At 37.6% G+C, this 23889-nt stretch overlaps 1 protein-coding gene and 1 pseudogene across 1 annotated transcript in view; one reads left to right on the top strand and one right to left on the bottom strand.

Annotated features, from left to right (window-relative positions):
- The window catches only part of CEP126 (centrosomal protein 126), a 92055-nt gene that overhangs the window by 42656 nt on the left and 25510 nt on the right, over positions 1–23889 (top strand). Inside the window, exons 5-6 of the mRNA XM_003781325.2 lie at positions 4634–4832; positions 8382–10512. Coding sequence (XP_003781373.1) covers positions 4634–4832; positions 8382–10512 — 2330 coding nt within the window. The remainder of the gene's footprint in view (positions 1–4633; positions 4833–8381; positions 10513–23889) is intronic.
- Positions 19992–20649, bottom strand: LOC105886499 (annotated as a pseudogene).

Below are 23889 nucleotides of genomic sequence, written 5' to 3' on the forward strand. Positions count from 1 at the left end.
AAAAAAAAAAAAAAAAAGAAAGAGCCTAAGAAGAAACAAGGAGAGAAGTATGAGAATAACCAGAAGAACGCGATGATATGGAAACCAAGAAAATCAAAGTCAGGAAAGATTGTTGTCAAGAAGTGTCTGTTTTTGTAATTATTAAGTCAATTAGTTAATCATAACCACTGCAGTACACTGCAGTGGGAGAAGTGGAAGCCAAACAGCAGGAGGTTAAGGAACAAATTGAAGTTGTGGCAGTGAAGGCAGTATAATTTTAGAGGACTCTGTGGAAAAGCTTGTCTGAAAAGAGAAGGTAACAGACAGAGGAGATTCTGGGAATTTAATAAAAAAAAATTCTAGGGCTCGGCACCTGTAGCTCAGCAGCTAGGGCACCAGCCACATACACCGAAGCTGGTGGGTTCAAATCCATCCTGGGCCTGCCAGACAACAGTGACAACTACAACCAAAAAATAGCCAGGTGTTGTGACAGGCACCTATAGTCCCAGCTACTTGGGAGGCTGAGGCAAGAGAATCACTTAAGCCCAGGAGTTTGAGGTTACTGTGAGCTGTGATGCCATCACACTCTACCCAGGGCGATAGCTTAAGACTCTGTCTCAAAAAAAAAATTCTAAACTATCTAGTGGTGTAGAAGTAATGTGCATTTTTTTAATACAGGGCTTGTTCACTCTTAGGTTTCTTTTTCTGTGTATCACTTGTTATCCTTTATGTTAATCACATACTTTCAGTTGAAAAATCTCTCATATCATGAATGAAATCATAGACATTTTTCTTATTCAACAGTGTACAGATGCTTAAAATCTTAGAAGAGTTCAACTGTCCAAACAACTTCAATTTCCCTCTAGCAAACAAATATGTAGTTATGATTACAGCAAATCTGTGCTAGAATTATTAAATAATATGTATCATCTTTGTTTTATGAGCAGTGATCTTTATTTTATATTAGAATACCTAGTTTTTATGTTATTGTAATATGACTAGTATCTATATCTATGTGTGTGTATGTTTATATATCACATAGATGTTATATATTTGGAGAACAACAAATGTGTACAATATATAGGGAGAACCCTATGGTTTACTTATTAAAAGTTGGACTTATCTCCAGAGATAACTAACAGTATTAAATTATGTGTATGAAAGTGATTTGTAAACTATAAAATGTTACACAAATATGAGATATTGAAATATTAATTGGGTGTTAGGTTATTGAAAATACTGATATTTATTGAAAGTATAATTAAGCTACAAATATTAATAAACTATTAACATATTAAAAATACATTTTCATAGACTATAAATCTAAAATGTATAAAGGAATAAAGTAATGCCAAGAACAGGGAGTTTCTAAAGAAGTGCATTAGTGTTCATGAAAGATTGTTCTAATGTGGGAAATGTTAGTAGTAGAAAAAAATAATTTAAGATGTTGGTAATAGTCTAACATAAAAAATATACATATGAAAAAGTTCAAGGCTTTAATGCTTAAGTTTCAAGAAAAATCAGAGAATAAATTCTTAAGAATGTAGAAGGTGCTTCAGCAATAATGAAATATAAGAGTATTAACAAGGGACTAAAATTTAAAATATAAGAAGTACCCAGCCTTCTATCACAAACAAATCCTTATAAAACTAATATACTTCACACTTCTGGTAGGTATAGAGTAAAAGAGGTTATATACTCTTCTATATGAAACACTTTAATAATAAAGCATAGTTAGATATCTATCTCCAATATCCATATATTAATGGTGAGATAGTAGATCCTGAAACACATGCACACCGAGAAGTCTGGCCAGAGCTGAGCATTTGTCTCTTTGACCTCTACTTCCCTTCCTTAGAGTAGAACCTCTGTAAGTTACCCAAGGGACTATAACAAACTGGTCAACATACAGAGGTAGTCAACCTAAGGATCTAGGTCTACTGTCCTGATACATGCCGTGCATGTTCAGTCTGTATGAAAACCAGGTCAATTTAAGGAGGTGGGCAATGTGGGGAAGTAGTCAACTATGAAGGTTCCACTGTAGTACTTTAAATCAGATTTTCCAGCCATACTCATGTATCTATATAACTAACAGACTTCTGAGAAGTGAAAATAAGAACAAGGAAAGAGAAAAGGGGAAACTGAATAAGTTACATATATTTTTCTGACCATGGGAGAGGATACTGATTGATCAAAGGAAGATGATCGTGGACTCTAAGGACAAAAAGAATAACATGAATCAGAAACATAGAAGGAAGCCCAATAAACCAAAAGAGCCATCTTAATAAGGCTGTCTTTCTGCCTGCCTCTCCACCTGCTTTCCACCTGTGCAGATCCATTCCTGCTTGTCCAGCTGTCTCCACACCTGATCCCCACTTACCTGATCAGCTGTCTCCTTCACGGGCCCAGTTGCTATCCCGTCGTTCCCAAATTCTTCCTAGCTACCCCATGGTTTCTCCTTCACGCCAGCCCCATGTGCTGCCTATCCACCCATCTGTTCCCTCTACTCTGACAAAGACCTTTTTACCAACCCCATTAATGACTTACCCAATGAAATATCTTCCTCGTCCTCCAGCCCCAGTCACTTCCAGCATTTCGGACAGTTTCCCTCATCTACCAGCCCCAGTTCCTTCTAGCCTGCCTGACCATCTGCCTCACCCACCTCAAAGTTCATCAGCCACTCCTGAGCCTAACTCACAGAACAAGTTGTTTTACAAAACATTCAGACCCAAACATTTCCTTCCAGCACAGCGTTCTACCCCAGCCAGTCTAATGCCTCCCCTTGTTCGGCGTTCCCTTCCAGCTCAACTGGTTGTTTCCCCAAACCCTTTGGAAGCTTTCCCTGTTTTGAAGCCTTCCTCATTATCCATTCATCCCCCTCATCAACCAGTCCCGACTCATTCTTACATCGCTCCATTGCCTGAACGTCCTGGGAGCTTGGATCCTTTTCAGTCAGTCTGGCAATCTACTCCACAAGCTACAACATTGTCAAATGAACCCCTGGCCTTTGTAGAACGTCCGCCTGCCTCAATTCTCTCCCGTCCAACTCCCCGTCACTCTCCACCTCCTTTGCCTTCATCACCTGCTCCCGCATCCTCCTCCCCCTCTGTACCATCCTCGTCCTCATTGCCCATTCTTTCCTCCCCTTCGACTTCCTCTTCTGCTTCTCCATTCTTACCTCCTTCATCTGTCCCTCTTTGTCCCTCTCCATGTTCGCCCCCTACTTTTTTAGCTTTTCCCTCTCCCGTTTCTCCTGTTTCCTCTCCCTTTATGATTTCTTCTTCCTTTCCTCCCACGCTTCACTCTCCCTCTACTTCTACCTCCCCATCTTTTATTCCTATCCATCCCTTCAATGCGCCTCACTGGGGGAAGAAAGTAGAGAAGAAAAGAGAAGAAAGTGGAGTAGAGAAGAAAGGAATAGAGAAGAAAAAGTTGAGAGACGACAACTTTAAAGGTAAATAAATTGAGTTTATTAGATATTTTGTAGATTTAGCAATATTTTGTTTGGGAAGGGTGATTGAAAGGGAAGGATCATGTAAGAGTAGGAAAATGTAAAAGGAAGAGATAGAAACATATTCTCAATATTCAGGAACTTATATTAAATACTTTCTTCTTCTCCCTGATTTCCCTGTGATCTCAAAGAGGATAGTTAAGAATCTAGTAATCATTGACCTTGACTGTTCCAGTCTGTCCAAATAAAGATATATATGGGTATTGGAGATAGGTATATATTCCATGTGGCCATGTGTCACCTTTGAAAACATTTTTATTCTATTAGAATTGGGAATATTGTAATTTAATTGGGAAGAAATACTTTTGGAATTTTCACTACCAACCTCAGTGCAGCAGTCAGCTAGCTATTTGATATTTTAATTTTCATTGTATCTTCCCCCAAAAACCTTCCTTAGTTTTTTTTTTTTTTTTTGCTTCACTTGTTTACATACTAAAATGAAACATGCAATAGGTTTTCAGAAGATACAAAATTATAGAAGATGATGTCATGCCCTAATAATTTTGGGGTGGCACTTTGACACATTAAAAGTGAATTCTATATTGAAGGCATTTCTTCTGTTACAAGAAAACCATGCTTGTATTCCAGTTTATATTCCTGAAACAACTGAAAACAAATGTGTATATTTTTCACCAAGATCCAAGTTCCAAAACCTTGTTAAGTAGGGAGGAAATCCTTGCCTACTCTGACAAAGAGTTTTGATATTTTCTGTCTGATTGAATCTTCAGTCAACTCTATTATGGTTATCGAAATACCTACCAGCCATGACATCAACTCAGAATGAAGGGTATATGTCCATATAGGAATGCTCTTAAAGAACAAAGGACTATCTCTACACATCAACAGGATTCTACCCCTATCCCAAATGACAGAGGAATAGGATATAATAATTAAGGCCATGAATATTTGGGCATTCCTACATGAAGGCAGAGTTCTTTATTGGGACTACGATCTCACAACCATGTTTATTCTACTATTGATTGCCTTAAATTCTTAACCTAATGTCTATATATTTCTCCAATATCCTTATATGTGGTTATCTGGACAAACACACACATTTTATACAAATGTGTCATTTATATACATATTGAAAGAAGTTAACTGTGTTCAAATGTACTGAACATTTTTATGTCTGGTTTACAGAACTATAGATTCTGCCTTGCCTTCAGCATTGTCAAAAAATGATCACAACCATCAGAAACAACTGTTATCCAAAATCAATTGTAATAAAGAAATGAAGGAAAACATCAGGGCAAACTTAACTACTAATAAAAATGTATACCAGCTTAAACTGGAGGAGACTCAGAGACTCCTAGAAGATCAGCATCTAAGCAGTTTGCAAGTATGAAACTGTAAATATGGTATTCATATTTTAACTCCTACTACTAATGTGTTCTCCACTAAAGAAATGTATGTCATTAGCCAAGAGTAGGCCATAAAAGACTATAGATGAATCAACATAAATTCATAGATATTATAGATATTTTAGAAATAATTTTTTAGTTTTTTCCTTACCTTTGAAAGTACAGTATAATAAAAGTATTGTTGTTAGATTATATTATAAAAAGCAACCTGAAAACTATAATACATGTAGATATTAGGCTTCTAATGGAAACACGGCAGAATTAGCTAGACACACTGTTTGGTCATCTGTTATCCCTATTAGAACATTTACTTTGTTATTTTTTCCAAAATGAATACAGATGTCTACTGATTTTCTTACATATCCATGTAATTTTAATGAATAATTATATATACTTATAGGATTTACAATAGGCCAATATCAAGATTAAATTCTTAACTGTGGCCTGGTTCATCCAACAAGTAATGAAAATTGGCAAGATTAAGAAAACAAGCAGTTTTCTGAAAGCTGTGATACTATGCCTTCCTGCCATAAACAACTGTAAGACTGAATAAAATATATAAAACAAGTCTGTTTATACATCAGACAACATGCAGTATGTAATGTGATTTTGAAAAAGGGAAACAAATGAAGTAAGCCTTATGAATACCTGGGCTTTCTACCTAGACACATTCTCTAGATAAGCCTAAAAAAACTCCACAAGGAGTCAAGCCGCCTATCCAAAAACAAAACAAAACTTAACAGTCTCTTAAAGAAGACTATGAAACCTAGACATGCACTAACATAATACTAAAAATGTCAACACTCAAATATATTAAAAAGGAGAGTTCATGAAAACAAAAATTACTAAATTTTTTTTTTGAGACAGAGTTTCACTTTGTTGCCCTTGGTGGGATGCCGTGGCATCAAAGCTCACAGCAACCTCAAACTCTTGGGCTCAAGCAATCCTTTTGCCTCAGCCTCCCAAGTAGCTAGGACTACAGGCCCCACCACAACATCCAGCCAGTTTTGGAGACAGGGTCTTGCTCTGGCTCAGGCTGGTCCTGAACTCCTGAGCTCAGCAATCTACTTCCTTAGCCTCCCAGGGTGCTAGGTTTACAAGCATGAGCTACCACGCCCCACCTACCAAACTTACTTTGAGGTGCTTTGGAAGATGAGGCAATTACAGACTTATACAAACAGAAATGTCAGAGTTGTGGACATCATACTTACATCTAGAAAGACCTTCGACCCAGATTTGTCTCATTAGGTGCAATCTCAAAGGAAGCCCTCCAGGCCTGGTCTTCTTACCAATATCAATTAAAATAACCCAGTTCCAAAAATAGGCATTGAAGTAGATGTGCTTTGTTCTGTTCTCTAATTGGGTTGAGTAACTTTAAGAGTGCCAAGAATGTTATAAATAAAGGGTAAATGCTAAAAATATAAAATTCTCTGGCCAGGCATGGTGGCTCATGCCTGTAATCCTAGCACTCTGGGAGGCCAAGCAAGGTGTAGCACTTGAGCTCAGGAGATCAGCCTGAGCAAGAGCCAGACCTTGTCTCTACTAACATTAGAAAATTAGCACAGCCTCATGCAGGTACCTATAATCCAAGCTACTAGGAGGCTAAGGCAAGAGGATTGCTTGAGCCTAGGAGTTTGAGGTTGCTGTGAGTTCTGATTACGCCACAGCACTCAACTCAAGGCAACAGATTAAGACTGTGTCTCAAAATACAATATATATAGACATACATATTGTCTATATATATGTCTAATATAATATTTAAATATCTAAAATTTGTGATAAATCTTAAGGGATACTAGTTTTCTTTGAATTCATTCAACTTTTTGACTAGATTTATAATTTTAATGTCTTCTTTAAATCTTTCTATATATGTGATATAGATTAATACATCCTAGGTATGTGTGAAAAAAATAGAAATATTTCAAAACATTTAGCAAACTTTGAAGTGATCGTAAAATTTTATTAAAGACTGATTGGCCAGGGACGGTGGCTCATGCCTTTAATTCTCACATTCTGCGAGGCCAAGACAGGTGGATTGCCTGAGCTCAACAGCTGGAGACCAGCCAGAGCAAGAATAAGAAACCATCTCTACCAAAAATAGAAAAACTAGCTGGACTTTTTGGCAGGCACCTGTATTCCCAGCTACTCAGGAGGCTAAGGCAAAAGAATCCCTGAACCCAAGAGTTTTAAGTTGCTGTGAGCTATGACGCGATGGCACTCTACCCAGGGCCATAGAGTGAGACTGTCTAAAAAAAAAAAAAAAAAAAAACTGATAAATTTCATGGAAACTTTAGTGAAACGCTGATAAGAATGTCACATTAATGGAAATTATTATTGTGTGTTTTTTTTTAAAGAGTCATTAAAGTCAATAGTTGACCTTAAATTCCTCCTTGAATACCTGGAAAATTTAAATAATAATACCAATATATGAGCCCTATTCAAGTATTAAATTAGCAGAACATAGGCATATATTTTCTTTCTTTTGTTTTTATTATTGTTTTGGGGTTTTTTTGTTTGTTTGTTTGTTTGTTTTGAGACACAGCCTCACTAGCCTCCCAAAGTGCTAGGAATATTTTCTTTTATTTTGAATGTCCTCTCAAGACAGTTGTCATACATATGACTTCAGACATCCTTATGTATTCTAACAGGCAACTAGAAACAGCAACCTCAAACTCCTAGGCTCAAGCAATCCTCTAGAAAGGGTTACCTACTAAACTAAACCTTAAGGTTACTTACTAAACTAAATCTCACTATAGACCATAAAACTAACTTTTATAAAAAGATGTAGCCTAGCCAGACACAGTAGCTCACACCTGTAATTCTAGCACTTTGGGAGGCTGAGGCAGGAGCATCACTTGAGGCCAGGAGTTTGAGACCAGCCTAAGCAAGAGTGAGATCCTGTCTCTGCAAAAAATAGAAAAATTAGCTGGGAATGGTGGCTCACTCCTGTAATCCAGCTACTTAGGAGGCTAAAGAAGAAGGATCACTTGAGCTTAGGAGTTTGAGACTGCGGTGACCTATGATGATACCACAACACTCTCACTCAAATGACAGAAAGAGATGCTGTCTCAAAATAAAAAAGTTGTAGCTCCTACCTAAAGGAAGCTCACCTTGGGATCTCAGAACTGTTAGGAGCCTCATTTAGATGCAGGAAAGGTTTCAGGGAAAAATACAATTAGTAAGTAACTATTACATTTCTCAGTATGTTAGTTACTCTTCTGAAACCTTCAAGAAATGTTATGCTCTGAATGAAACAGGAATAACAAAATTATTATATATAGCTGTGGCTAGAAAAGTAGGTACTTATTCTAGCTGGGACTTAAAATTAAAACATGTATACTTCGCTGTCTTTGTTACTGGCCTCTTTTTTTACCCAGAGGATTATTTATATACCTATACTGTTGTACTCATATTATTCTATTTCATAAGCCGAGAAGAACTGGGCTTTAATAACAAATAGCATGTTGAATCATTAATTTTGGCACTCTAAGCTATAAAGCAATAAAGCAACGTTCTTTGTTTTCCAGAAATTTTGTGATGACATTAACCAGATAACCAATTCTGAAACACTCTCAAGTATAGACAGTCTTGAGGCTGGACAGCATGAAGAAATATATTTAACACTTCATAAGGAGCCGTCTATATCAATTCAGCAGAATACCACTTCCCTCAAATCAGCAAATTTGCAATCAACTAATCTAAGCTGCCATGATGAAGATAAGCTGTCATTCTCTAAAACTCAACATATAAATAATTGGCTTACGAATTTAGATGCTCCAGATACTCGGACTGTCACACCTTTCTCAGATATTTTAAGTAAATCCAGTGTTCTACCTTCATGGGAATATTTTAGTAGTAAAGAACAAAATCAATCTAATTTGAGTAGAACTATGGAAAAAGCCTCAAATACTGCTAATAATCCAGAAGCCTTTGTACGTTGTCCGACCATATTTGTACTAGATAAAAAAAGTGAAAAGACCTCTGAAACTAGCACTATAAGGACAACTGACTCCACTTCTGAAGCATTCAAAAAAGAGAGGCCATTAGTTGCTCAGAACCCAGCATTTAAATTCAGCAAAGCCTGTAGCACTTCAGATTCTGCACCCCAGGAAATGGCTACATTTTTGGACCAAGAGAAATATTCTGAATTAACTCAAAAAAATAGAACTACTTCTGTTCCTACCTCATGCATACCAATGGCAACGCCTTTAGTTTTGCCATCTAATATGCAATCGGCTAGAACTTTAGCAAAGAATAGTATATATATAAAGGAAGTCAACCCAATACAGTGTTCTGATAAGGTAGATGAATTCACAGATGAAAAAATAAAATATCTTAATTGTAATAAGGGAGAGTTGCCTTTATTTTCAGACAGTTTTCAAACTGCGTACATACCTCACAATACTGACTCCAAAGATGAAAAACAAACATCAACATCATTGTCTAATATGATTCCTAATTATGACTTAGTTAGCCAGCACCAGAAGATAAAACACAACATGCATGAGCAAAATGGTGTGAGGTTTCTTAAAGGTATTTTAAAGAAAGAGTCTAAATATGAACATGATTATCTTAAGGCACTAATTGTTAATCAAGGCTTGAATTTTGGAAATCAAAAAGCAGCAGCTATCAGAGATAGTATTGAGTTAAAAAAGGAGAAAGAAAAAAGTATAGAAATCATAAAGACTATTAAAAAACTGAGGTGGTTTGATGAAGCTAGTGATATAAAAAACAATGAGGAAGACTGTCATTCACTGAAGAATAAAACAGGAATAACTCGACAGTGGTCTCAACAAGTCCACATTAAAAGTGGTGCTGGCAGCAGCATAATTAACGTTCCTGCTAGTGCTGGAAATTCTGCTGATAGAAAGAAGTCTGAGGATGATGCTTCCTCTGAAAATGTCACTGCTTTAGGAGGATCCAGAACAGACCATGACCCTTTGAACTGTTCTGTACCTTCAGGTTGTAACTTTGCTAAACAAGCCTGGCCAGCCCCCCAGAATGAGGAAAGTAAGATCCCTGTACATAAAGGTGATTCTAAAACTCAGAAAGGTAACCCACAAAAAGGTGGAGCAAAAGTAATTATAAGAACAGGATCTGCAAAAGTCCAGTCTGGCTATGTGTATAAAAACAGGAGAGGCGCTGTCGTCCGTCCACAGTCTGCAAGCAGAGTCAATGCATTTATACGAACGCAGAGCAAAGCAAGTATGCCACAGCTTCCTCCTAAATCTACATCGAATAGTAGTAGTAAAAATACAATGCAAGTGTCTCATTGTCAATCAGTAATACCTGAAAATTCTCAAAACATTAGTACACATGACTTTTTAAATTCAAAACACACGTTTCCAATGGAGTACAGTTTCAGTCAGAGGAATCAAGAAAGTAGTCCTCCACTCTCAAGTGCTTGTTCTGACCTGGTCACTGTGATGCCATCTCTACCATCTTACTGTTTTTCTGAATGCCAAACTTTAACAAACATAAATTATCCAAATGGCACTCAAACGGTCGCCCAGCAAAATGGGACAGTATATTGCACCCATATTCAGCATCCTGCTGAAGAAAGTTGTCAGTCTGTGACTCTTAAAACTACTGAAGAAGAATCAATCCCTTTGTGGAAAAGAGGACATAATATCCTGCATCAAAATGAGAAGGCTGCTGGTAAGAATAAATTCATAACCTTGTTTAGATAAAATGTACAAATTTTAAAATTCGTGTGAAATTGTCCTTGGAAAGGTGGCGATAGACACTGTAGACATTAATGTTAAGTAACTTAGCTTCATGGAAATAACTCATCGCCTTTAACATGGTAACTTTTTCTTGTCTAGTAGCCAAAGATTTTAAGAGAGTGACCCAGTCTTTTTTCAACTAAAATTAGAAAATTTTCCCAGCTTCCGTTTTTTTCCCATGAGAGAGGACAAGGAACAGGAGCTGATTCTTGCCCCGTGTGATTATGTCATTACTGTTGTAATCAAGCTTTCTGGCAAGGGAAGCATAATGACAAATATTGACTGAATTATTCTAAACACATGACTACATATAGTACTACATATTCCTTTATTTTCTAAAAAATGTTGGTTAAATTGAATTGCTATAAGCTGATAATAGATCCACCTCATTCCCCCATTTTCTTTCCAAAAGGGCTCTGCTTTTATCTGCTATGTATATTTGTTTTCACATAGAGAAAAAAATTTTACTATTGCCTTAAAACTTTTTGAAAATTAATTTTCTGGGGGTGGTGCCTGTGACTCAGGGAGTAGGGCGCTGGCCCCATATGCCAGGGGTGGTGGGTTCAAACCCAGCCCCTGCCAAACTGCAACCCAAAAAATGGCCGGGCGTTGTGGCGGGTGCTTGTAGTCCCAGCTACTCAGTAGGCTGAGGCAAGAGGATCGCTTAGGCCCAGGATTTGGAGGTTGCTGTGAGCTGTGAGATGCCACAGCACTCTACCGAGGGCAATAAAGTGAGACCCTGTCTCTACCAAAAAGAAATAAGACGCTGAATGTCCAGCGGTTCCTGTGGCTCAAAGGAGTAGGGTGCCAGTCCCATATGCTGGAGGTGATGGGTTTAAACCCAGCCCTGGCCAAAAACTGCAAAAAAAAAAGAAAGAAAATTAATTTTCCGTAAATACCATTGCCCATCGTAGCGGGCTAGCTCCTCACCAAGCTGCTTTCTTCCTCTGAGAGAATGGACTAACAGCTCGTCCATTTTCCTACAAGTAGGAATTAGTTGCCTGTGAGAAACAGTTAGGAGTGGCGCAGAAGGCGTTCAGAAAAGCAACTCTCTTTTTCCAAAAGTATGAATAAATGTTAATATATAAAGGAAAAGTTTAAATTTTATTTATTAATTTTTTTTTTTTTGAGACAGAGTCTCGCTTTGTCCTCCTCAGTAGAGCGCCATGGCATCCCAGCTCACAGCAACCTCCAGCTCTTGGGCTTCAGCGATTCTCTTGCCTCAGCCTCCCCAGTAGCTGGGACTACAGTTGCCTGCCACAACGCATTGGCTGTTTTTTGGTTGCAGTTGTCATTTTGTTTGGCGGGCCCAGGCTGGATTAGAACCTGCCAACTCTGGTGTATGTGGCTGGCGCCCTTAGCTACTCAGCTGAAAGTTTAAATTTTATTATTCAAAGTCTTAAATTAGACCATGAACTTTTAAGGACAGGGAACATTTTTGTAATCCATCATTATCCCCAGGTCTGGCAGTGCTTGGCATTTAGTAGTCACCCAGACTTTTCTTGAATTGACTGGACATAGGCCACATTAACAGATGAAAAGCTAAATAAATGAAAAGACTGTAATCTAAAAATCTTCAATACATGTCTATAGAAACCTAGATTTTAAACAGTTATTTTTCTCACTAAAACCTTCATTCTCTTTTAATCCAGCCGTTTCACAATGTGACTTCACTTTTCTCAATACTTTAAAAAATAAAAGTATCATATACAGATTAGATATCTAAAATAAATAATGATAAATAATAACAGTTAACATTTTTTGAGTTTCTACTCTGTGGCAGTCATAGGACTAAGTGCCTTACACTTACAAAGTTTCATTTAAACCTCATATTAATAACAACACTGAGAAATAAGGTATTTTTAAAACACTGTTTTACAAAGAAGGAAAGAAAATTGCCCAAGGTCAAGAGCTAATACACAGCAGAAACAGTACTTTGACCCAAATCTGTAGGGTTCCAACTCTTGTACTTTTTCTACTAAAACGATATAATAATTATGGTTATTAATCAAATATCATATATCAGGCTCTGTGCTAACTGGGAAAAATATTAGGAAACTTATCTACAAAATAGTTTATGTGCAAAGGGTAGCATATTAAAATTCTCTCATTCTCTGATAAAAGTAAGTGATGCATATGTTAATCTAGAGAAATCATTGTTTTTCTGACATTTAATCAGAGGAGTGCTTCTGTCTGGGACTTTTGTATAAGGGACATTGAGAAGTGTAATGAGTTTTAACATTTTTGGCCATGTTTGCAAAGAGACATATATTTAAACTGTCATATACATCTATACCTCTCAAAACAGTGATCCGTACTTAGAAAATCTAACAATATGAATACTACTACTTTGTATGTTCAGTCATTTAAGTTTTTTTCCACACTGTTTATTTATAAATATCAAACATTTCGAGTGAACACTTTACTAATGCTAGATTATAGCTCAATGAGAATTGGGTATTTGGGGGTATTTTTTCCTGACTCTCCCATTTGCCAGGTGATTTTATTCTCACACTCTTCTGTGTCCAGAGTTGACAATTGTGGAGGGTACTGTGTTCTCTGTTAGCACTCCCAGAACACTCTAGCAGAACTCTCTAGAAAAAACTCTGTTCCCATGAAGTCCAAGCCATTCAACTATACCACCACCTGCTGTCTCAAGTCATTTCCTCCCTAGAAGATGACGCTGACATCTGGTTCAGTCTTCATTTATGTGTAGAGTCTTTGCCATCATATTGGATAATTCGGCTTTTATATGGATGAACAATCCAACACCTGACCTCTCTGATTCAGGTCATAACTCTCTATGCCATTCTGCCTTACCTACTCATTCCCTCTGTTGGGTGGGGAACCGACTTGTCAGCATTCTTAACTCCTCTGCTTCTAAAATCAGTAACTCAAGGGTATTTCCCTACTTTCACTCCAGTTACTCTTCTACCTACTGTGATCTTCAGTCCATTATTTTCTCTGATTTCTTATTTCAATTCATCTGCTCTATTTATATTTTCTACTCTTTATCCACCTTAGATTTTTAATTCAAGAAACAATTGATAATAATTTAATAATTATTGAATTATTAATTCAATAATTTTATACCAGTATCCTAAACTGTCCCTCCATCTTTTTTTTCACACCAATCAAGCAACCCTCCTTCTCTGAGGGGGAAAAAGACAAAATTATCTACTTTATCTCTGACTGCTTCTGTGTAGTGGAGAGAATTCACACAATTCACAGGCATATGGATAACACTATAGATTCATGATCACCAACCTCTAATCACCAGCATTATTGATTATTCCTACAGTTTCTCTGTTAAATTCACCCTGCATTCTTAGTAATAACTATTTCAAGCATTTCTTCTCCCCAAATTTCTGATATCCCCACTTCTTGTAATACTTTTACCAGGCCACATTTCAATGGGAATAAATATCCAAATGAGGAAAAAAATTATAAAATTAGAATACTTTAATAAATTGATATAAAAATTTAAAATATGTAAGGGAATACCATATGGCTTATGAACACATTCATGGGCAGTAAAAGTAGAATGGAAATGGTAATGATGAATAGCAAGCTCAGAAAGTGATCGTCTCTGGGGAGAAAAGCCGCAGAACAGGATCCAGTACAGCTACACACATACAACTGTGCAGGCTGTGTTGTTGCACAGTTCCACACAGTGCCATTCATATTATAGTATGCAGCAATTTTGATAAACAGAGGCTTTAGATCATGTCGTACAATATCTGTTCTTTGCTTAAAATATTTCTAAATAAAGACAATACATGATGAGCAGGGAGAATGTAATGTCAGTGGGCATAAGCCATTATTTTCAAGCAGTTTAGTGATGGAAGGTGAGGTCTATGACAATGACTTGAACAGACAGAGCTAGGGAATATTTTTAGAGGAAGATTAGACTTAGAGCAATGATACAACAGAGAAGAAAAGGTTCAAAATATGAATGAAATAGAAGAAACAATTTATGGACTCAGTTTCTACAAATGTCTGAGGTGGAAGAAGGAAAAAATAAGAGAATTCAGATGGCCCCTTTTTTGTCAATTAAGTATTAGGAGATTGGACAGAGTATGTGAGCAGGATGAGAAGAGTCAACTTAGTGAGGAATGGGAGAGATTGGTACAATGTGGTGACTAAAAAGAAATAGAAGGATCGCTAGAGATAATAAAGCCTAAAGGGAATAAGACGCTTGGAAACACTTAAATTAGGAGCCCATGTTTAAGGAGTAAACCAATTTCTTATAGTAAAATAATAAATGGAGAGTGGCAGGCAGAGTGGCTCACACGTGTAATCCTAGCCCTCTGGGAGTGGATTGCTTGAGCTCATGAGTTTGAGACCAAACTCAGCAAAAGCAAGACCCTGTTTCTACTAAAAATAGAAAAACTGAGGCAGGAGAATCACTTGAGCCCAGGAGTTGGAGGTTGCTGTGAGCTATGACACCACAGCACTCTATCCAGGGCAAACAGCTTGAGACTATCTCAAAAAAACAAACAAAAAAAAACCCCAGAAATAATGAATGGAGTTTTTCATCTAAAAATTAAAAAGATTAAGCCCACCTAAAGGGACTCAGATAGAAGGTAAAAAGAAACCTAAAGGGAAAAGCTGTCCCTTTGAGGGACTAAATTTGAGAGAAATTTAGCAAGAAAATGACACAGACAGAAAAGGAGTAGTCTGTTACTAATCAGTACCACTGTGTTTTTACTCCAGAAATTGGACAGCTTTCCACACTGAATATGTTATTGCTGTAGGAATGGGACATTGAAATGCAATTAGAATAACTGGCATATCAATTTTCATAATAATCCCACTCAAAGTTCCAGCAGGGGCCAGGCACGGTGGCTCACACCTATAATCCAAGTACTGTGGGAGGCCAAGGCAGGTGGATCACCTGAGCTCAGGAGTTTCAGACCAGCCTGAGCCAGAGCAAGACGTCATCCCTAAAAAAATAGGGTGGGTGTTGTGGTGGGCACCTGTAGTCCTAGCTATTTGGGAGGCTGAGGTAAGAGTTTGAGGTTTTTGTCAGCTGTGACACCACAACACTCTAGCAAGGGCAAGAAAATGAGACTCTGTCTCAAAAAAAGAAAAAAAAAAGTTCCAGTAGGATTTTTGTAAAAACTGACAAACTCAGTTTTTAATATTTATATGAAAATGAAAAAGCCAAGAATAGCTGAAACAATTTCAAAGAACAAATTTGTAAAAGTTAGACTACTAGATATTGTATATAAAGCTATATGGAATAGAACAGAGAGTCCAGAAACAGACGTACATATTTGAATGCTTGATTTTTGGCAAAGGTGGCACTGCATAGCAGGGACAGAAGGTTCAACATATCACTCATCAACCAGATGACTATATGGAATTAGTAAAAATGACCTTTATTTATACCACACACTCAAGTCAAATCAAGGGAAATTATACATCTAGCCGTGGGCAATTCTTTACAGTCTTGTAGAGCGTAACACAAGTAGCGTGTTTGTGATTTTAGATTGGGGAGAGATTTCTTACTTACTACATAAGACATACAAACAATTAAGAAGGCTAATAAATTGTGCCTTCAAGTTAGAGACTTTTTAATCTAAAAAATCATCAGCACATTGAAAGGCAACGACAGAGTAAAAGGTGATATTTGTAACGCAGACTGCGTAAAAAACCTCCAATGATCAGTAAGAAAAAGATGACTCAGTTACATCAGTCAGGGTTCAACAGGAAAAGCACAACCAGTACAGAGGTACAAAGACACTTACTGCGAAGGATTAGTTTACGTTGAATAAGGGGCCTGACTAGGCAAATCTAAACTTGACAGGACAGGCCATGAGGAAGGCAGGCCACTCACAGGGATGGGCTAACACTGCTGCTCGCAGACAGATGTTTTTATTCGCTCAAGGAAGCTTCAGCCTTGCTTTTAAGACATTTCAATTGATTGAATCAAGTTCACCCAGATTATCTAGGGTAGTCTCCCTCACTTAAACTGATTATGAGCTTTAATAGCATCTACAAAATACAATCACAACACCACCTGTGTTAGTGTTTGAATAACTGGGGGTGGTAACTCACACCTATAATCCCAGCACTTTCAGAGGCTGAGGTGGGAGGTTCACTTGTGACTAGGTGTTTGAGATCAGGCTGGGCAACATAGCAAGACCTATTCTCTACACACACACACATTTTTTTTAATCAGCTGGGCATAGTGATGTGTTCTTATAGTCCTACCTATTTAATGCTTGGAAGTCTGAGGTGGGAGAATTGCTTAAACTCAGGCATTTGAGGTTACAGTGAGCTCTGAGCATGCTGTGTGCTGCTGTACTCCTGCCTGGGTGATAGGGCAAGACCCTGTCTCTTTAAAAAAGACCATGACACCAATTTTCTAAAAAAGCAAAATATTAGAACAAGATTTTCAGAAAAGAGGCTAGCCAAATTCTCAGTAAACATATGCAAAAGTCTCAGCCTCATTTCTTAAGTCATTAGTCATCAAGAAAATGTACATTAAATGATTAGATAAAGCTGCACACATGAGAATGGCTAAAAAAAATTTGTTTTCATTTTAGTTTTATGAGAATGAATCAAAATTAAAAAGATATAATATTAAGATTTGGTAAATAGGCTCAGCTCCTGTGGCTCAAGTGGCTAAGGCGCCAGCCACATACACCTGAGTTGGCGGGTTCAAATCCAGCCCAGGCCCGCCAAACAACAATGACGGCTGCAACCAAAAAATAGCCAGCCGTTGTGGCGGGCACCTGTGGTCCCAGCTACTTGGGAGGTGGAGGCAGGAGACTCGCTTGAGCCCAGGAGTTGGAGGTTGTTGTGAGCTGTGATGCCACGGCACCTACCCAGGGGGACAGCTTGAGGGTCTGTCTCAAAAAAAAAAAAAAAAAAAGATTTATAAATATATATATATCAACTTAAAATTCATATCTAAAAAAGTTAAACATAAGTAGATTCTGTGATCTACCAATTCCAGTTCAACAGATTATGTGTGTATGTATGTATGTTTCAGAAGTACATTCATATATAAACCAAAAAACATGTTCAAGAACTTTTGTAACCAGAACCAGGAATTGTCTCAAATGTCCCATAACACCATAATGTATAAATATAGTTAAATTCCATCATTCATTAAATGAAATACTTCAATGAAAATGTATGAGCTTTTACTAAAAAATGGCAATGTGGATAAATCTCACATCATAATATAGTGCAAAAAATATTGCACAATAAAAATGCACTTTGTATTCCATTTATATTAAGAACAGATAAAATTATTGTGGAGGTATATGGAAATGAATAATGACAGGGAGCTTTTTTGGTGCCAGTAATGTTCCATTTCTTGATGTGAGTGGCTATGCAGTCTGGGTTTGAGTGTATAATCTGTGTACTTGTAATCTGTACACATTTTACATGTAGGTTATACTTCAGGTTTTTTCCCATCGTCAATATTTATTGAGCATTTACAGTGGACCAAGTACAATAGAACACAGAAAACATTGTCCCTGCTCTTGAGGAGCTTGCATTCTAACAGAAAAAGACACCTTTTTTAAAAAGGCATTTTTGTTTGGTGTTTTCTGCAAAGTACTGAGGAAATAGTCTGTAGAGTGAGCTTTGGGTATAAGGTAGCCCCATCATTATTTAGAAAAGAGAAAGAGGAAGGATTTTAAAGGCAGACAATGACAGACCATTCAGGACAGGTAGGGCTTAAGGGGAGATAAACGCAATAGGAGATTTGCTGTAGTAAAGAGAATGAGGGGCACAGTTTGTGGGATGCAAGCAAAGGAAGCAGAGTTATCTTAGACACTGAGTGGAGCCGGAAAGATCACAAGGCCTTATCTAAGTACACGGCCACCAAGTAGGACTGATAATAATAGAATAAAGGGTCAACATTGAAGGCAGGCTATTAGAGTATCAAGAAATTCTTAAAAACCAAAAGTGATTTGGAAGCACAAGACTGACAGTTAATGCTACCGAAATGTCATGATGGGCCAAGAACATTGTGGCTTCCTAAGTTAGAAAATGCCATATACCAAAATTTTAAATGGAACATACTACTTTTATCCAATTAATCTCTCCCACCCCTAGAAAAGGTAAGAGCTCATTTTGGGGGGGTTGGAAAGGAAGAGAGGGGAACATGGGACCTGGTTAGAAACAGCAGTTGTATTAGTATATTTGTTATGATAGACTTTGTGTTTAAACTTGGTAAAAGCCCATTAGCTGCCAAGGGGGAATAAGGAATAAATTTCCAAAAATGTACAATTTCCTTTACAGAAGTTTCAGAACCAAAAGACTAATTTACATGAAAAGCTGTAGAAAAAGTAGTTGAAAAGTCCATTCATAAAACTTTTATTCTACTTACATGAACTTAATACACGTGTTCTTAACAATTATGCTTGATTGTTTATGAAAATTTCATATGACATTTAAACAAAGCTAGCCATCATCTCAAGTTATTTCCCTGTTAACTATTTTTTACAGCACATGCACATTAGGCAAGTATCAAAAAAAAAAAAATCACAAAAGCAAAAACCCTAAAAAAATGTTAAATACATGGGGGTTTTTTTGTTTTACTGCTGTGCTTGATATATAGAGTAATGGATATCAAGCAATTCATTTTACTGCATCTTTTCTTTTACATTTGTTCTTAGGTTGCCTAAAACATTTAAATACAAATAAAATGAGTGTAGCAAAATAATGAAAGCAACAACAGGTAACTTTACCTGGAATGGAATGTGAACCGTTTCTGCCCTTATCCAGAGTAAACGGGGTCACAGCTTAGTCTAGAGGAACACTTCTGCAGCTGTAGTCAAAGGCGTGCACCCTGAGACTGAGTGTTCCACAGACACACACAGTTTAACACGTAGGATCCATGAAACATCTGTTCCCACCACAGTCTGGTAAGTGCCCCAAACTTTAAAAGTACCCACAATAACTACACCCGTGACTGGAACCAATGATCCTTTTATTCCCCACCAGGACAAACCAATATGTAGGCAGTTTTCTCTGCTCAGACATGGAAGCAGTTTTAACACTGGCCCTTGTGAAGCCACAATGTACCAAAAGTACCATGCCAAACAGTTATAACTTGTATAAAAATTCCACATCCCCATATTGGCCACCTCAAGATGAAAACAGATAACTCCCTAAATGTTAACTGCCTCTACTCCCCTAAGATTAAACATAAAAACCACATGGGAAATATAGAAATTCAAATAGAAGTAACATAAACCTGTCATAAATCATAAACAAAAAAACTATTTGTGGGACAGCATGGATGACAAAATGGTCTCCTGTGTAAATTTTAGAATGAGGCAGATGAAAGTTGGAAGGCTGGTTACTTTTCCCCCTCCTTCTCCTGCTCCAGCTTCATCTCCCTGGGTATCCGGTGTCCACAATGTCAAGTGGTCTCTCAGCAATTGCATTATTAGAGTGCTGTCTTTGTATGACTCTTCACATAATGTATCAAGTTCAGCAATGCTTCATCAAAAGCTGTCTTTGCAAGAGAGCAGGCTTTCTCTGGGGAGTTCAGAATCTCAGAATAGAAGACAGAGAAGTTAAGGGCCAGACCCAATCTGATAGGATGTGTTGGCTGTATTTCCTTTTTGCTGATTTCAAAAGCCTCTTGGTACACCTGTGGTGACTGATCCACAGTTCCTTTCTTATCATCACCAGCAGCAACCTTAGCCAAGTAACGGTAGTAGTCTCCTTTCATTTTCAAATAGAAGACTTTGCTCTCTGCTTGTGAAGCACTGGGAATCAAGAACTTCTCCAAAAGGGGACAGTACATCACTGCAGATATCTCTTAGCTCGGTCTCAATTTTCCCTCTGTATTCTCGAGCCATCTGCTGTTTTTTCTCAGCACCTTCAGTCTTCTGCTCAATACTTGAGACGACCCTCCATGATGACCTATGGGCTCCTATAACATTCTTATAAGCAACTGAGAGAAGACTCCTCTCCTCGTTGGGTAATTCAGCTCCTAGCTGAGTTATACAGACTTCATGCAGGCTGCCATGTCATCGTAGGGCTTGGCCTGCTTGCCCACTTTGGCCTTCTGAACCAGCTCATTTTTATCCATGACTGGATGCTCTGTGTCTGGAGTGGGCAGCATAGACGGACAGATGGACGGACAGACCGGGGCTCAGCAGTGTCTGGGCAGCGGCAGTGGCGAGACCGAGACTCTGTCCTAGGATCTCGCTGCGCCAAGCTACGGCTGCTCCGCAGACATGGGGTTTCCTCCTATACTTCAGTTTTTTAAATAGCCAAATGATGTTAACATAAGTAGTTTGAAATCTGATTTCAAAAAGAATGCATTTTTTTTCCTTTTTCAGTAATTATTAAGAATATCTTGAAAGAATCAAAAATTTGATTACTAGAAGAACCAAGGAAACAATTTCATTTAACTTCGGTATTTCACGGATGAAGAAATTGATACACATAATAGTGAAATTACATAGTCCAAGATAACCCAACTAGTTCAAAGCATAACCAGGATTTTCTTTCGGAGCTGCAGTGTTCTTAGAATAAATCTAGATTTCATGAGATCAGAAATTTGATCAGAGACATGAGGCAGGCCAGGCGCAATGACTCACACCTGTATTCCACACACTTTGGAAGGCCAAGGCGGGGTGATGGGTGATTGCTTGAGGCCGGGAAGCCAAGAATTTGAGACCAGCCTGGGCAACAAGGAGAGCTAGTCTCTACAAAAAAAAAAAAAGAAAGAAAGAAAAATTAGCTGGAGTGTGGTGGCAGGTGCCTGTAGTCCCAGCTACACAGGAGGCTGAGGCAGAAGATCTCTTGAGCTCAGGAGTTTAAGGTTGCAGTGAGCTGTGATGATGCCGCAGCAGTCTAGACTGAGTGACAGAGTGAGTCCCTTTCACCAAAGGGGGAAAAAAAGTGTTAAAAGACATGGAAACAAATTATTCTAGGTAAAAATTATGTAACATTTATTATGTGCCAATCACTAGTCTATGCACTTTACCTGGAAACAAAGTTAATTCTCCTAATTAGTCTATGAAGTAAATATATTATACCACCCCATTTCATAGATGATGAAATGAGCCAGATAAAGGATAAATAACTTGTATAAGTCCCATAACTAGTATCAGTGGCATACCCAGAATTAAATCACTGGATCACTAAGCTGTGTTCTTAACTACTTCACTACTTTGTTGTTGCTAACTCTGAATAACCACAAGTTTTTTAGTAATATATGTGAAAAAATAGTACGTTCATTATACAATTTGCGGATGGTACAGAGTAACAAAGAAAATCATTGATAAAATGTAGAAGCAAAATTCAAAATTATTTCAACTGAAGAATCAAAACCAATAAAGTTCACTTTTGCAGAGGTAACTCTAACATTATATACATTCATATTCAATTTTACTTTTTAAAATTTTTTAATTGTGGTACATATCTTAAATACAAAATATGTGGAATATATAAGAACAAGTTAGTGACTAATAATAGGCCTCTGTACCCTACTGCCTGGTTTTAGAAATAGAAAATCCCTGATATCTATGAAGCCCCGTACGCACCTCCCTGGTTTCATCCCCTTCTGCCCTTACAGAAGTGACCGCCATATGGAATTTCATGGTGTTTTTATATTTGTTTTTGAGACAGTGTCTCACTCTGTAGCCTTGGGTAGGGTGCCATGGTGTGAACCTAGCTCACAGTAACCTCAGACTCAAGAGATCCTCTTGCCTCAGCCTCCTGAGTAGCAGGAACTACAGGCACCCACCACAATGCTCAGCTACCTTTTCCATGTTTAGTAGAGATGGGGTCTCACTCCTGCCTTGCCTCCCAGCGTGCTAGGATTACAGGCGCGATCCACTGTGCCTCACCAGAATTTCGTGTTAATGATTCCATACATTTTAAAATAATTTTACCACACATGAATGTATCCCAAACAATATGTTGTTTAGTGTTATCTAGTTCTGAAACATATAAATGGGATCATTTCATTTGTTTTCTACTGGGATTTGCTTGTCTCAATCAACTTTGCTTTTTAGATTAGTTTAGCTGTACTTCATATTCATTGCTGTATTACATCTCATTATATAAATGTACAAAAACACATTCATTTTCTTATCACCACACATTTGGGTTGTTTGTAGCTTCTTGCTTTTATGAATAATGCTTCTGAGAACAAGTTTGTACATCTACAAATGCACATAAGGCTGGGTCAAAGAGTATATTTCTTTTCAACTATACTAGATAATCCAAATTGTTTTCTAGGGTAATACGAAAGTTCCCTTTCCATCCTCACCAGAATTCTTATTAACTCTCTAATGTTTTTGAATTTTCGATGTTTAAAGTAATTTCTAAGTATGGTAATTTGCATTGTCTCGATTACTAATGGATTGAGCATTTCTCAGAGATTTATGCCTCATCTGCATTTCCTCTTCTATGAAATTTCTGTTCTTTGCTCATTTTTCTTTTTTTTTCCGTAGATATAGATTATATATATGTGTTGCAATTATTTTCTGCCAGTTGGTTATTGGTATTTTTATTCTTTCTGATGAAGTAACAGTTTAACGTGGTCTGTTCCTTTATAGTTTTCTAGTATGCATTTAGTCTTTTTTCATTGGTTTTATAGTTTCAAGAAAGAAGATATCTGTCTTGACAACTGTTCTTTGAGAAAAATACACATACAAAACTAAACTAAAATAGAAGTTTACTACAGCTATTACAAAGTAAATATGATTTTAGACAATAATTTAGGCAGGAATAACCAGATCATTAGAAGTAGTGCTGTACTCAATGTTATTTTAGGGTATATATTATTTTAAGGGCTGTCTAAACAAACTGGTGTAAACCATGACTGTGAGAGAAGGGATTCAGTCTGAAGATCAAATAAAGAAATACAAGCCGGGCAGTGCCTGTGGCTCAAGGAATAGGGTGCCAGCCCCATATACCAGTGGTGATGGGTTCAAACCTGGCCCTGGGCCAAAAAAAAACTGCAAAAAATAAAAAGAAAGAAATACAAGCCTAAAAGACATGATAGCTGTGTATGAATATTTGAAGGCTTACCAGGAGAAGGAAGGAGGAAAGAGAACTAAAATGAAAGAGTAAGAATTGCAGGGAGGTTTTCAGTTCAGCATAAGAAAGGATTTGAGGTAATTGACAGTGAAAGTGGACATCCCCTGGGGGGTGGCTCCTCATCAGTATCCCAGTCAAGCAGAGGTAAAATTCCTCCTGTGAGTAATTTAAATCCACGGGTAGGAAGTTGAACTAGTTGGCTCGGCACCTATAGCTCAACCGGCTAAGGCGCCAGCCACGTACACCTAAGGTGGCGGGTTCGAATCCCCAGCCC

This window comes from Otolemur garnettii, unplaced genomic scaffold (genome assembly GCF_000181295.1).
Source record: "Otolemur garnettii isolate 467f Iridium unplaced genomic scaffold, OtoGar3 scaffold00001, whole genome shotgun sequence".
NCBI classification, from domain to species: Eukaryota; Metazoa; Chordata; class Mammalia; order Primates; family Galagidae; genus Otolemur; species Otolemur garnettii.